A 16,471-nucleotide genomic window follows, 5' to 3' on the forward strand; every position below is an offset into this window, starting at 1 on the left:
GTAAACAAAGATGATAATACATCACATTGTTCTCTTGATGTCGGTGCTCATTCATTTGTATTTTGCAAGTACTATATTGTGAATTATCTCTAGTATTTTAGGACTTATGTATGTTTTGCACAGGCTTTATTATTTCCCCAGTGTGTTTCATTAATACTGATATGTATGGTCAGTGACATCACCATTTTGCTTTCCCCTTTCGTTTGATTTGAAACACTTATTGCAGATGACTCTATTGGGATGACAGCACCCTTCAAACATTCCTAACATTCCTAATGTGGGCGTACCTGCTGTAGAAATTGGTGGAATTCGCCGACGGTCTCAACAGGAAAACACATTGATCGTACTCGACCCCTGCTGCAACCACATTGGAGGTGGAGCTTCAAACGCTAGTCCGGTTCCGCTGTCGCTGGTGTGTGACTGCGCTCGCCACTCTGATCGCCTGATATGGGGAGAAATGAAAGAGCAGGGGCCCCGTTGAGGAAGTGAGATGATAACATAACGGCGCCTAGTCTACAACATTTGTCCTGTGTCTTCGCTCCCTGGACTGCAATGCCGCCACAACGAGTATTCGCTCTGCCGAGGCAACAATCTCTGCTGCTGCCTGCGGTCATCAATCCGTTTGTGCAGGACACAAAACTAACCAAAGCGACTGTAATTAAAGTGAGTATAGTATCTAAGTTTAATGGTCGTATGAATGAAAGCTTTTGAAGAACATATTCATCGCTTATAGCAACACGGCGCACACTGCAGTGTTTCATCTGATGTGTGAGATTACACTCACAAGCTGCTGCGGCCTGTAATCTTCTCTAACAGGGCTCTGACAATCGGCTTGTAACGCCTCGTTATATGCAGCACAAACAATGAGAGCCGTTGTGTGCTTTCTAGAAAGCGGTCCAGTGATGTGGATTTCCACACTGATGCATATTCCTGCTCTGTGGAATGTCTAAAGCCAGAATGTAGTTGACTCTGACAGTCTTCTCTTTCTGATGTAGACCTACTCTGATTGACGATGTATCTATGTACCCTTCTCCATGCAGTGTGTCCTCCTGGGAATTTTCCTTGTCCCCCTTCGGGCCATCCTGCTGTCCCTGGTTCTCATGGTGACATGGCCAGTGGCTGTCATAATAACCTTCAGGCATCCCCTGAAAGGAGCCGTGGAGCCAATGACAGGCTGGAGACGGTAACTAGGATACAAAAACCATCCCACTGCACCACAGCCTTCCACACACTAGCTCCCAAACTGCCATCAAAGGCCATGGCCTTTTGGATATCAGACACACTGGATCACTAAGAAATTTTAAATCATCTAAAAATGTTGGACAAAAATATCTTGCTCTGCCTTTTTTAACGTTAGTTTTGTTTACATTACACATTTAATTAACAATTTGAACTTGGTTGCTCAAGGTAATTGAATTTGGCTTAATACATGGTAACAAAAAACAAGTACTACCAGCTATAATTATAACCAGGATATGGTTACTGAGCCTGTTCTTATTTGCATGTAAGTCATCCCATTCAGTGTATTTAAACATTAACTGTTGCATTAACCAAAGCAATACTTTCATATTTAGCAAATACAGATTTCTCTACTACTCTACTACTTTCTCTACTTACTAAAGCAAGTAGCAGAATCATTGTGTTTGCTGGGTTTATAAACTGGACAGTAAGAGACAGCAACGCAAGCATATTCTCAAAATAATAGTTCCTGACATGACTTGAAGAATGTGCAGCTGCTGGTACTTCTGCTGAATCATGCTTCTCTAGATTCTATCAGCACCACAAGCATTACTTCAGCTCAGCTTCAGTTCTCAGAAAAGAAAGTTGGTGGTATTAGTGGGGCCTTAAGGGGAACTGAAAAAGTGATTAATCCCTTTATATACCAATTTTTTATCATCTAATGGCTATTTTTATTCCGTAATTTAATGCAACGGGACGATCCAATGGTACATAATAGACAGTGAATATCCATTTAAGATACCTAACATGTCATAATTTATATACTGATGAATTAAATGTTAAGTTTCTTGTGGTTTGATTGCAGTAATTTACCTGTGAGTACCAAACAGGGTGCAGTATTTTAGCAGCATTAAGCTTCCTGTCCCATTGAGCAAAGAGAGTAATGCAGCTTTAAATATTCATTGGTTTGTTCCATGTCACCGTTGATCATTTTATCAGTGCCTCAATCTTCAGTATACTATGAGTTCCTACTCTTTCTTTAGATTATGAGGAAGTGTGTGGTGAAGGGAGAATTCTTTGCAATTTTAGGGTTACAAAAAGTACAAAATGTTGCAACTCTTCCTGTTACTAAAACATTCATTCAGTCCATTTGTTAAAAAAGAAACACAATATCCCTAAAAGTGATTAAGATTAACAAAGATGGCCTCAACAAACATGCAGGAGCAATATATAAAATACTCAATCAGCCACAAGTATATACATTTCTAATTTACCTACCTTTACCTAGCACTGCTATTGGGCTACACATTAATTTTTCAATTTTGCACAACATAAAATAATCTCATGAATATGATTTTCCAAAATTGGTGTGGTCATCCCCAGGTTCATGTGTCGGAAGATTATGGCTGCATTGGGAAGGGCTTACTATTTCTGCATGGGCTTCAGAGTGGTGGTCAAGGGCAAGCAGGTCAGCAGCAGTGAAGCCCCCATCCTGGCTGTAGCCCCCCACTCCACCTTTTTCGATGGGATTGTGTGTATTGTTGCAGGCCTACCCTCCACCGTCTCCCGTGTCGAGAACCTGCTACACCCATCTTTGGCAGTGAGACACTTATTATTTGCCTTGTTGTTTTAGGACAGGGAAGTAGGCATGTACCGTTATCTCAACCTCCAGCATGTGTGTACTTGTACTTCTATCATTGCAAGGACCAGTTTGAACTTGGTTTTAGCATTCAGGTTAGAATTAAATTTAGGTTAGGGTTAGGTTATGGGGCTAACAAATATAGAAATAAAAGTGTGTGTGTATGTGTGTGTGTGTGAGTGAGTTTGAAAATACACGGAAGTGTGAAACTTGTGTCATGGTGTTACTTTCTGGTTAACTTCTGTGTAAGTCGTTCTTAATAGCAGAGGGCTTGTAAGAGATGTAACACAATGTCATATCTATGCTACTATATATCATTCAGCTCAACACATTGGAAACCCTATGGCTACAGACCCATGCCAGTCAGATTTAGATAACTTGTACAAATGTACTTTGTCATGTAAGATTGTGCTAAGGATCTGATAAAAATGAGCTTTTCCATCATTCTATTATTGTAAGTAAGTAAGTAAGTGACTGCTCTGTTTAATGCTAACAAAATTGTGCAATTAACCAAGGCCTGTACATGAAATAATCAGTAACAAATATGACAAAAATCGATCAGTATTTTCCTCTTCTAAGCGTGTACAGTATGTTAATGTACAGTATGTGTTTTACCCTCTCTTAAGGGTTTGTTCGCTGTCTCCAGCCAGTGCTGGTATCCAGACAGGACCCAGACTCACGGAAGAATACAATCCAAGAGATTGACAGCAGAGCCAAGTCAGGAGGCCGTTGGCCACAGGTCTGTTACAACACGTCAGAGAAAACAACCATGTAGACTATGAGTGTAGATAACAATATGATTGCTAAAAGCCAAAAGCCAAAAAAACCGAGGTGTCATAACTCATGATGTTGGTTTGACTTCACAGTTTCCTTTGTCAAATTTGGAGTCCCACGGTCTATGAAAATGCTCACTCTTTACTTGCATACAGTATCAATTTAAATGCAAGTATACTGTATTTCAGAAACTGGCAGGAGAATATCATTGTGTACTTGACAGAAGTACAGAATGTGATTTTAACATTAACTACTGATTGTTTGTTCCTCAGGTTCTCATATTTCCAGAGGGGACATGTACAAATCGCTCATGTCTTATCACTTTCAAACAAGGTAAGCTAAATAATTCATATTTAACGTAATATGAGTAATTATAGTCTTTTGCAACAAAGCATTCTATAGACAAGGAAAATGATAACAGACAAATGAAAAAAACATCTTTGTGCTTTCATCTGTTGCTGAAAGCACATCTAGAATTTCCACTTAACATCCACTGGACAGAACATTCCTTCAACATTCCTTCATTATGTGATGTGGTTTGTGTATTAATGTGAGAGAATGAGAATGCCTTTTTTTCATACTGTGTGTTCCCAACCAACCTCTAGGTGCCTTTATCCCAGGAGTCCCTGTGCAGCCGGTGCTTATGAGGTATCCCAACAAACTGGTGAGTGATACAGCATTAATATATTTCACCTCACCTCACTGAGAGCCAACTGCCACACTGTACTTTACTAGTGTGCACAAAAAGAGTGTCCAGTCAAATCTGAGAAACTTTTAGGTGTTGTTATCATCCTCTTATATTTGTCATTTCAGTTGTTAAGTTTTGCTGACTGATCTACCAACAGATTTTGGAATGCAGTCATTCACAAAGACAGACTAAGAGCAACAGTAGCAGCTTAACTCTGTCACACACCTACCCACATGTAACCATCTCATTCCACTGTTAATGTTTCATAAATTTTTATGCATTCCACTCATTTTTTTTCCTTCAGGATACAGTGACTTGGACTTGGCAGGGTTTCAGCTCGTAAGTATGCATCCTACAGTTATGCATCCTGAGTGTTTTTTCATGTTTCATGTATAGCATGTATGCTTGCTGAAGGTCATGTCTGCTGCTACTAAAAACTATTCAAACAGTAAAGTTATTGTCTCCTGCTGTAACAAGTGTTGCCAGTGAATCAATACATGTAACTGACTACCTTGCTTGTATTATGTGCAGGAAGACACTGCTGCTTCTAACCCTGTGCCAGCTGTACACCACAGTCGAGATAGAGGTAACAGGAAATCTGTTTTTCTGGTGTAATTATCAAAATAGCTTTGTTCTCTTAGATCAGAATAAGCCTCTACAAACATTACTGAAAAAATAACAATGTGAAAAATGGTAAATTAAGAAGCATTTTTATATCACGATTTATTCATTATCATTCATGTGTACAACTTACAGAGCACTACACAGAGACTGCTGATATCTTTTTAAAAATTATTTCAGCTTTACTGGTAGTATTAGTGCCAATCTGTGCTATCACCGCTGATATATAGTTAGATTTTATGCTGTACTCAAAGGCAATATATGAACTGAGGGAGGATATTAGTTTTCTGGAGGGGATTTGGTTTCCATGTAAATGATCAGGAGTTTGTTTTCTGCTTGACCTTCCTTGTGACCCTTTTTATCTGTTTGCTCTACTTTCCAGTTCCTATCGCCGCATATCCCCACAGAAGAAGAGAAGAAAACACCGGCTCTGTTTGCCAGCAGAGTGCGAGAAGCTATGGCCCAGTAAGTAAAGTCACTGGTCTGAAGTACACACTGCTTTTGAGCATGTGCCAGAGCAAAGTGCAACAGAAAAGCAAAGGTATATACTATATACTTATAGAAGTGATAAATACAAGGTTAAATATGGAATATATATATATATATGTTGATGAGAAAAGGAAGAGAGGTGGGAGTATGCTGTTTTGCATTGATCTTATCAGTCTGATCTTTGCATACCATCCCAGTCAGCTTTACAAGCAGACATTTCAGCAGAAAACTTTACAGTATATGCAAACTGTCTGTTTACAGAGCTTTGAGAGTTCCTGTAACAGACCACACATATGAAGACTGCCGCCTGATGATCTCAGCTGGTGAACTAACACTGCCCATGGAGGCTGGCCTGGTTGAATTCACCAAGATTAGCCGCAAACTCCAGTAAGAACATTTCACTTAAGCACACTGTTGATGTCATCAGACAGGGAAATTAAAATGGATAAAAATGGCTTGAAAGTTTTTCCTTGATACTCTTCAGTACAAAACACATTCCCCATTGTACCTGCTTTCTCAGGCTGAAGTGGGACAATGTGAGAAAAGAGCTGGAGGGCTTTGCAGCCATGGCCAGCTCCTGTAAGGGAGGACGGATCACCATTGAGGAGTTTGCCAGAGTTCTGAAGCTACCTGTCAGCCCAGCCCTCGAGGAGCTGTTTGCACTGTTTGACAGGGTGAGACATGTTCTGGATATAAAATATCCACAGCAAGTAAGACCACTGAATGATACCAATATAAAGTAAAAAGCAATAAAAAACTTAAGAGATATAATGATTCAACCATTATATCCATAGATATAATGGTTGAACGCAAGCAGCAATCTTGAGATTACAGAATCACGAGGACATTACATCGCTGCATATCATACGTAGCAATGAAAGTAAAATAGGGAGGACATCATACTGTGGGTTCAGGATTTATACAGCCTGGAACAGGAAACTATGATCAAAGCAGTTTGGCCTTGTTCCCTGGTATGTCCGCCAGAGGTTTGAATGGGAGGAGAGGATTAAAAGCATAAAAACAGCCTCTACCACGCAGTTCAATGAGTAAAAGAGAAATCCCTTTTCCTCAGAATCATGCCTCATAATTTTCACATAATAGAAAATTTATAGCCATTTATAGAAATCACTCATGCTTTTGTCTCATATAGTATGTTACCTTTTAAATTCCCCATACCCCTTTAACATTAAAAAAACATTTAAGTGCTAGTCATTATAATAATTTGTGCATTTAAAGACTTTTTTGTTGCTGTCACCCCAACTAGAATGGAGATGGCACCATAGACTTCAGAGAGTACGTCATTGGCCTGACCATCTTGTGTCGACCAGCCAACACTGAAGATGTTCTTCGAATGGCTTTCCAGGTAGAACAGAAATTCTCTGATACTGTTCTGCTTCTACTTGGGATTGAAAGAAATTAAATACTATATTTGAATGAGCAATTATACAGAGACACAGCAGTGTAAATGGTAGTGTCCAAGTTTCCTCAGTCAATCAAGCTGTTACCCTCTAAACCTCTTTACCCTTTGAAAACAGCTTGGATTCTTCAAGGCAAGTATTCAGCACTGTATCAGAAATGTTCCACATTTATCATGCCGATTCCACTGAATCATGCATTTTCTGCTGAACCAGATAAATCACACAATGCTGAGGTGCTTTAACTATAACCTATAACAAAAAGTAGATTTCAAAAAGTATTAAATGTAAGCTAAATTAATCAGCATTACCTTTAGTTGATATTAGAGCACAGCAAGCAGTAGCAGTACTACTGCAGGAAGAACAGAGGCAGCATTTAGAAAGGCTTGGATAACGTCAGGTTAACAATGTTTGTCTGTTCTGGAGAGCATGGAGTCACTTTGCTGGCCATACGGTCAAATGTGGTTTTGGACATACACTTCTGTTGTTTATGTAATGAGACTGAAAGACAAAAATGAATTTCCCCAGTTTTATGTGAGCTTTTTTTTCACCCACCAACCCATATTCACCCCTCAGATAACCTATATTTTTCCTGAACATGCAAATACTTGAAAGGCAAAGACAAATTTCTCCCTCGCTATCCTCTCTCATGCAGCTGTTTGACACAGATGAGGATGAGAAAATCACCCGAGAGGAGTTTACTGCTCTGCTGCGCTCCGCTCTGGGTGTGTCGGATCTAAACATGGCCAAGCTCTTCAAGGAGATTGATGCCGACGGTTCTGGTTTCATCACCTTCAGTGAGTAGACACTTTAAGACATAGACACCTTAAGACGGAGGTCTAACACCACTACCACTACCGCTACTTTTTGGTCTTTTAAACTCTTTTTGTATTTCTACCTGGATATCATGACTTCTTCAACTTCACTTTCTTATGTGCCTCTGATTCTTCAGATGAATTTCAAGCCTTTGCCACAACCCACCCAGAGTATGCCAAGCTCTTCACCACCTACCTAGAGCTTCAGAGATATCAAGCAATCCAGGAGGCAAAGCCAGGTGATCTGGAACTGGCTGGTCAGACCAGTTCAGGAGAAAAACAGGAAGACAGCACCTCTGACAAGAAAGATGACTGACAGACGACAACCTGTAAACCCTGCTTGACTGCACTGAGAGACAGAAAACTGTATTCACTGCACTGAGAGGGAAAAGGCAGCGACATGCTACAGCCAAGCCATATTATAGGTCATGTGCTTGCCTTTTTATAGACATGGTTTTTAGAGTGCTTCTATTTTCAATTTTAGTGCCTTATAGAGATTTTAAAGAACTCCCCAAGTCACTGCACAACAAATGTTATTATTGCGGAGTATCTCCATCTGTAAAGTTGCATGTGTGTGTGTGTGTGTGTGTGTGCGCGCATGTGTGCACTGGTTATGTGTCCATTAAAAAAAAAGAAAAGAAAAGAAAGAAAAGCTAATCGTGACATAAATATGTCAGAAAACACATCAGTGTTTTAATTAAGTGTCTGAATCCAGCGGTTTTTAGTTAGAGTTCTAATGTTAGTGACAGTGTTTTATGATATACTTAAATATTTTTTCCAGATCACTGGAAACTGCCTCACCATGTTTTTGACTTGGGTACACCACTGTCTGTAGCCTGAGCTTACCCTTGCTTGGACATAAAAAGAACGTGGCTTTGTGTACCCTCTTCTTTGTCTTTGTGATCATCTGTAAATGAGTAGAAAAACTGCCAAACCAACACCTTTTTAAATATAAGCAAACAGTCCTTGCGCTCCTGTGTTGCCGTATAATTAATGTACAGTAAGCTTTATTAAGATCTATCCAGTCTGGCAACATGCAGATGTTCTGTATTAAAGCTATGTCTACCAAGAGCATACATGCTGTGTATTACACTTTTTTCCAGCGCTCAGGGACACAGACCTTGTAAGACGGCTGTATAATTAGCCAGAGGTTTGCTTTGCATGTGTATCTATTTGCATTTCTACTGAAGATTGTTTTGCTGAGACAGCAGCACATCTACGCAGCTTTAAGTTTACTAAAGCAAATCAACCATTGAAAATAGGGCAATTTGTGAGCAAAAAGGCAACAGTGCTTCTTTGCAACAGCATATTCCAGCGGGGTATGTGTTCAGTTTAACTAGCAGCACTGTTATTTATTTAGCAGTGTGGATTGCAATTATGTGATCTTTATTTTCTTTTTTGTGAACTCTGCAAAGTTGGCTTTTTCTATATAATACAAGAATACAACTTTAACTCTTGTCTAACTTGTATTTTTATATTCATCACAAAGGAAACTTGTAATGACTTTCATGGACTTTGTTTATAATGAGGCATAAGTGCAATGAATGGGTAGCTGTACCTCTGATTCTCTAAACTACCACCAGGTGCCAGCAGTTACCTATTACAATTCTATGTGTGTGTGTGTGTGTATATGTATGTGAAGGTGTGTGCGTGAGTGAGTGTGTGTGTGTGTGTGTGTGTGTGTGTGTGTGTGTGTGTGCGTTTACTGGTGTTCCTGCTGTCATCTCATATGTGCAATTGTTTTGAAAGTTGTTTTGAACATCTGTTATTCAAGATGTTCTAGAGATCTACTATTAGCTAAGGTCATTACTGCTTCACACAAGTTAATTTGATGAACTTCTTTGAAAGAGAGATTATTTATTGTTCAAACTCTTTTTTACAGTAAAATATGTTTTTACTGTAGTAACAGCTGTAAAATTTGTGTAATAGTGCAACAGACTTATACAGTGACAAAAACTTTTCACATAGCCTTTCTTAATCCTTTTGTTTTGAGATAAATGCAAACATACTCACAATTACAGTGCTAACATGTTTAGCAGATCTAATGATTTTACAAAGGTCACCATCATTGTTTAATGTGTTAGCATGCTAACATTTGCTAATTTAATACCTCAAAGTACAACCAAAGCTGATGGCAATGTCATTAATTTTGCAGGTGTTTGATCGTAAACAGAACTGGACAAAGAGAATATTTGACCTGATGATAATGCTACATGAAAAGTCATTAGGACAAATCAACACCATTTTCATACAGCATCTATAAGTTACACATGAAGCTACAATCAGAAGGTAACTACCAACTAAAGCACAAATACGTTGATGAACCACTGTTGTTAGCATACTCCATGTATTCATTCATTCATTCATCATAAAGAATGACTGTGTGTTTGTAGGTATCTTCTTTGAGAAGGCTAAAATCCAGTCTGGATAAAGTCAAACAGACACTCCACAGCTAGTTGGGTTGCATTTCACATAACCATTCATATCTTTCTCTGCAGTCTGCACTAAACCACTAAAGGTTTGTCCATATTCGCAATTCCTATACAGTCTTCAGTCTCTACTCCATAGTTTTCAGGCTCCCTTTCTATCCAGTACCTAAAGCAAGACTCAAGTTACACTAAACAGACTCAAGTTACACTAAACAGATCTAAACAGTATATACTTTATAAATTACATTTCTACTGTATGTTCTTATTCTAATTTTGCATAAATGATTGCTAATTAATTAGTCAGCAGACTGATGGTGCAGACATATCACAGTTTAAAATTTTGATTTGTCCACTTAGATACATCCAAACTAATTAATCAGATACATTTGAGTGTCTCCTTCCTTCCATGTTTTAGTTACTAAGAATATATTAATACAACTTGTGGTTTAATAAATACTTGGCTGAGGAGAAGATCAATATCACTCTCATAAATATGATTCTAAGTTGACTGGATGGTACAAATGATGGGTCCCTGTAAATCACTGAGAAGTCAGACTGACCTCATAAACCATAAATGCCTGTATGTGTATGTGTGTGTGTGTGTGTGTGTGTGTGTGTGTGTGTGTGTGTGTGTATTATGGTTTGTTTGTGAGCACTATTTTGAATTTTAGCCCTTTAAGCACCAAAGTCACAAAATTTCGACAAGCAACAAAATTGTAAGAAACAGACCGTAGCTCCAGATAGAGTGCCAAATCTTGTTACCACTTTCCACAACTAGATTGTGGACGTGTTCAATCCTAACACCATTTCAGGGTATGTGTCTATAGAATGTCTATGAGGAAACTGAGTTTGAAAGACACGCCCCCGAGCTGATGCGGAAGCGCTCGTAGTCAGTGATACAGAGCGAATTACAGAGAAAGCACGCAAAATGTCGAGACGTCTGTTCAGTGATGGGTATTAGATGAGTAAATGTATTCCCATCATAAACTTTTGGTCATGGTCAATATTTTTCTCATTTACAGTATGCCTTTATCTCTAACCACTTCCAAGCTACAGCCTTTTGAATTCTTGATATCAAAACTGAATATTTTCTTAAAATAACTGCGGTGCCTAAAGGGTTAAACCTGATGTTATTTTCACCTGACCTTTAAATTGAGGTTAAGGCTAGTCAATGATGAGTTAGGTGTGTTTGCACATGTGTAATATGTAACTCAGAGCAATACTGGAGGAAGGTATTCTGTGTATTTTGAAATTTTGTTTTCTCTTATTTAACTTATAAATTCCTTTGAAATTAATCATTAACTGTGCAGGGCAAATACTAAAGTTGCAGAAAATGTTGCATTTAATCATGAGTGAATGATTTCTGTTGTCATCTTTGTTTTCATAACAGCAGAAAATAAAGTGAATCTCTAATCTGGAACATAGGTGTTTGATGGAATTAATCAGTTTTTGTTCAAATGCCAGAAAACCTATGTCAAGTTTTAAAGAAAGCAATTACATCATTATTGCTCAGTTTTTCTGCATTATGGGATTGTTTGTGTTCTTTTTCTTCACTTAGGCTTGCTATGACCCAACCTGTTTCTACTGTGTAATAAGACTGGATAATGAACAGATACAATATTTTTGCACTTAATGAACATGTTATCATTAAAGAAACAACACAGAAACCCATATGAAACCCACTGGAGAACAATGTACTTGTGTTGATCAAAACATTATACACTGACTCTGAAGGACTTTTCTTTTTTACCAAATGATTGTTTGTTCTTGTTGTAACATACCATACATGCTAATCTATGTGAATACAATTTCTAAAACTGACTATTAGGGCATTTTCATATTATGTATGATTGCTTCATGCCATGCCTGAGCACGACTGCCCCCCTCTCAACTTTCACATTAACATTGTTCTGTATCCAAGTACATTTGCGTAGCTACACTCTCCGATGCAGTAGATGGCAGTATGTATCTAGTTGGTTTGTGATCCACCAATAAACACAAAGAAGAGGAAGAGTACACAGCAAAATCAGCAGTGTTAATTCAACACCTATCAAGTTAAATTCAACACTTTCAAAGTGTCTAAATTGGTCCACACTACATAGAGTTAAAACTACACATTTGAAAGTGTTAAATACTTCACACTATGACAGAGTTGCAGCAACTCTCTTAACACAGTCAACACAGGATCAGTGTTGAATTTATACAACACTAACAGTGAGATGATTAGGTAACACTACATAAGCAACTAGGATATTTAGCATAAACCACCAACTAAAATAAATAGTACTGGGTAGGTAATTTAAGATTAGATGTACACACCTCACAGTCACAGTTGGAGTGTTGTGTGGTCACGTCCAGTCAAAAATAAAGACAATAGCTGGCTGGTTTCCTGCCTCAATGCTGGAAAAAAACAGACACAACAGACCTCTGGCAATAACACTGACTACCTAGTGAAATCAACTCTGCAGAGTTGTTAGCAAAGTATGTCATTTAACTCTCTGTAACAACACTGACACTGTCTGAGGACAGAACTATCTTGTAGTTGAATTAGACTTTAACAAGAGTTGAAATGACTCTATATTTTTATTTTCAATTCTAACACTGAAAATCTAACACTTTTGATTTTGCTGTCAACTACACTACACAACACATTCTAAATAGCAGTCCACTTCCTTGTTTTGGTACAGCTGTCTTCAAACCTGATGTAAGCTGTACCCAGTGTCTATGCTAATCAAACACTCTGGACTTTGGGGTCAAGTGTACCTGAGACCAGATCCTTGATATTTAAATGTCATATCAGTAAGTGTTCCTCCAATTAACATTTTTCATTCATATCGACTGTTTATTCTGCATAAGTCAAAGCATGGTTTTTATTGTGAACACTGGGACCATGAATCCATTTTGCTGTCAGGAGAGTAGTTCATCTGTAAGTAGGCCACAATGCTAATATATACCTAATATATTCTGTCCTGAACACAACTTATGTGAATGTGCTCACACACAAAAATACACAGTCCTGCTCCATATGCACAGGGGAGGTTGAAATGAATGATGGAGAGTGGCTCACTTCATTAAAAGCCTGCTGTTAGACAAAACTGTGATTACCAGCTGTGATTTCCACCTTCAATTTGTTTTAACCTTTTCAAACGTACAGAGGCTCATTTCATTTTAATCAAAATTGATGAGATGGCGTGGAATCAATTAAGTCACGTTATTGCTTACAACAGTGTGACTCCTCCCCTACCCGCACAGCTCCTGCTCTCCTCTTTAGCGCCACACTCCTCCATCCTCCTTTTTTCCTCTGCATGGCTGTTGTATATTGCTGTATCCATTTCAGCCTTGCCTGGGGGGTGATCCTGTCGCAAGAGATTGTGGGAGATATGTGTTGGTAATCTAATTTGGTCTCCATAGGACCTGAGTGAGTGAGCAGCCTCTGTTTGTGGACCCAAGCTGGACAGAGGCCTCATATGGATGGGGGACTCACTGTGCCAGGCAGGAAGGAAAGGTCAGAACCGACAGGCCTAGCTGTTAAACTGATGTGACACTACTGTGTGCCTCACTTTAACCAGGTAGTCCTGCTTTCTCAGGCAAAATGAGGACAGGTTCCACTCTACAAGTTCTGATCCAGTCAGCCATTTATTTTGCAAACTTTGAGTGTGTTTACCTGTTGTATAGTGTTGATGGGTTTCACTTACGCTAATATGGTAACTAATGCTTTATGCATTTGTATGCAGCTTCCTTAATTCATTTAAACTCAAAGGAAATCTGCCATCCACTGAAAGTATGAACACATTTTTTTTGCATCTCTATAAATACATTACATATAGACTCACCCAAGATGCAATTTTCCCAATGCCAAATTCTGACCTGCTCTATTACAAAGCCACAATAAAGCACTGCCCACTTATCAGTGCAATAGTTCAAACTATTTAAAAAAAAGAAAAGAAAAAAGAAAGAATAAAATGTCAAATGCTTCATTAGCGCAAAGATGTTTTTTTGATTGTTATGTAAGAGGTCATTTTGTAGAAGTTATTTTGGCTTTATGTTCCTATAGAAAAGACCTTCCTGCTTATAACAACAGGATACCTGGGTGTGTGTTTATACACTCCTTTGACCCTTCCTTTGTCCTGCATGATGAACATGGATGTAGGGCTTCAAACAGGCACCACAGTGTGCATTAACATGAACCTACAGGTTAGAGAAGTATGCATTAGTTGCTGACTGGACATTCTAATTAAGCTAAAATACTGTACTTTCTGTATGGTTGGGTAAATATTAATTACAGTGAAAGGTATTCTCCCCTCTACCTCACACATGACGGAAACAATGTATAATCTGTGGTGCTTACATTAAAAAAAAAAACATTCAAACCCACAATAACATGTTTGTCATGGCTCTAATCATCTAATGGACATATTGCCAATGTCTTTCACAGCATTTTCTCTTTAATTCATGATATAATGACTATTTTGTCAAACTTTGTGATGCACAGTATAACTTATAACAATAGAAATTCTCAGAATTTGAACAATGCTTGGCAGCATGATGCACCTTCACAAAGGAGGATGGAAGATGGACCCACTGCTCTGTCTGTTCTCAGAGCAGATATGGCTTCTGTCCAGCTGCTCGGTACAAAGAGTTTCTTTAATTCTGATGGGTGTTTACTTCTATAGACACAGGCATGGTGAGGATTTTTACACATTTTGTTGTGAGTCATGCATTCACAGACACACACCCATACAACACACACACCACCCTTGACTCCTGCAGGCTTGAGTCTGCTGTCTCCTTCAGCTCCTCAGGGAGTTCCTCCAAACCTCATTGTTACGTTTCCTTATCGCACCAGATGACACCTTGTTGATTTTCTCTCTCCTATTATTCTCTCAGGAAAGTAATTGTTCCTCATTTCCTGTGTGATGGTTTATAGTAACAGTAAAGGTCCTGGTGAGGGCAAGGTTTGGGGAACTGTATAAAACATCAGTGGTCTAATGGCTGTATCTGCACTGGTATCTGCAGCCCAGGTTTGTTTTCTTGCTCAGTATTTTGGGTGTTTCACATCTCTGTGTTTGATTCTTTTCCAGATGGTTTTTGGATGACGGGCAATGACTTTTCCTGTGTAATATCCAAGGATGGGTCAGTGTGAGGTTGTGGAAAAGGCATTTGTCTTTTACTTGTCAGTAAGACTGGCCAAATAAGGTGTGGAAGCATTTATAGATTCCAAAAACAAACTCAAGCTAACCTCTCTACGCTCCATGACAGGGAAAACCTCTTTAGTCACTGTGACTGATGTTTGTCTTTTTATTTCTAGGAACAAAGTGAAGGAAAGTATGATGTAATACAGTGTTTATGACCGTGCAAAAATTGGTTTTACGCAACAATTACATAAGAGGTTGTGTCCTTATGGAAGTAAAACATGTGTCTCTTATGGTATAGAGTGGTAGGTTCAGTCCGAATCTAGTCTTGTCAATCATGGCCTTTTTTTCTTTTCTTTTCTTTTTTTTTTTAGCACTCTCACAGCTCAAACAGCAATCATGCCAGTCCTCATGCTGTCAAGCCTCCCTTTTTGTGCCCCCTAATTACTACCCACCATTCAAACTCAACTTGCGTGCACCCCCTATTGTGTGTTCTTCATTCTTCAATCACTTGGGGATTGAAGGGGTGTAGCCCAGTGAAAGATAAAACTCTTTGATATATATAGATGAAGGAGACTGCCAACAAACCTGGTTATTATTTTAAACATTTTGAGGACAATGGCACCATGTTCTCTTGTTTCTTTTGGAATGTGGGTGTTGGTTGAAGTACAAGAAGAGGTGCAGCTGAAGAGTTCGCTTACTGGCCTGCACCTTGTGGTGGTAATCAGATGCAACATTTCTCAGATGAGCTGTGTGCTGCAGAGAAAATGTTGCTTTCTGTTACTGGACATCTGAATCACACTACTATTTCTTCTCACTGAATATATGCAGCATGTAGGGAACGAGACTTAACATTGCTGAGGTACTTAAATCTTTGCAGATACTAGTAAAGCCCAGAGAGCAGCTTAATGACACTCCTGTCTTTCATGAGGCTTGGAGAGATTTAAACCAGAGAGTTTAGAGTGTGGTGCAGAACAAAACTAAACCCCACACCCCAGGATCAATGAGCACTTTCCAAATTTTAGAATCCTGGCTCACACATAAACAGTGTATTCTGGAAAGTCTTAATTAACAATAGTGTAATATAAATGTCAAAAGCATACTTGCTCTGTGAAGTTATATTTTATGATATAGCTGTTACAGAGACTGGAACTGTGAGGTCATAAATACTCAGAGTAGATGGGAGAGGGGTTGTGATGGGGAGTGTGCATGTGCAATGTATAGTAGGGTAATGTAAAGAAGTAGCAATACAGACAGAGTGAGGAAAGAAAGAAACAGAATCTTTGCCTT

At 38.8% G+C, this 16,471-nt stretch overlaps 1 protein-coding gene across 1 annotated transcript; it reads left to right on the forward strand.

The window, feature by feature from the left end:
* The first annotated feature begins 365 nt into the window (after positions 1–365).
* lpcat2 (lysophosphatidylcholine acyltransferase 2) lies at positions 366–9,072 on the forward strand. Its single transcript, XM_018666974.2, is given in 15 exon segments — positions 366–663; positions 1,041–1,183; positions 2,563–2,759; positions 2,762–2,779; positions 3,445–3,557; positions 3,865–3,925; positions 4,198–4,256; positions 4,585–4,619; positions 4,812–4,866; positions 5,284–5,366; positions 5,652–5,777; positions 5,911–6,064; positions 6,655–6,753; positions 7,461–7,602; positions 7,758–9,072. Coding segments are annotated over 15 exon segments (1,575 nt in total). The 5' UTR covers positions 366–552; the 3' UTR covers positions 7,937–9,072.
* The last annotated feature ends 7,399 nt before the right edge of the window (positions 9,073–16,471 follow it).

The sequence above is a fragment of the Lates calcarifer genome, linkage group LG2 (assembly GCF_001640805.2).
Source record: "Lates calcarifer isolate ASB-BC8 linkage group LG2, TLL_Latcal_v3, whole genome shotgun sequence".
Lineage (NCBI taxonomy): Eukaryota > Metazoa > Chordata > Actinopteri > Centropomidae > Lates > Lates calcarifer.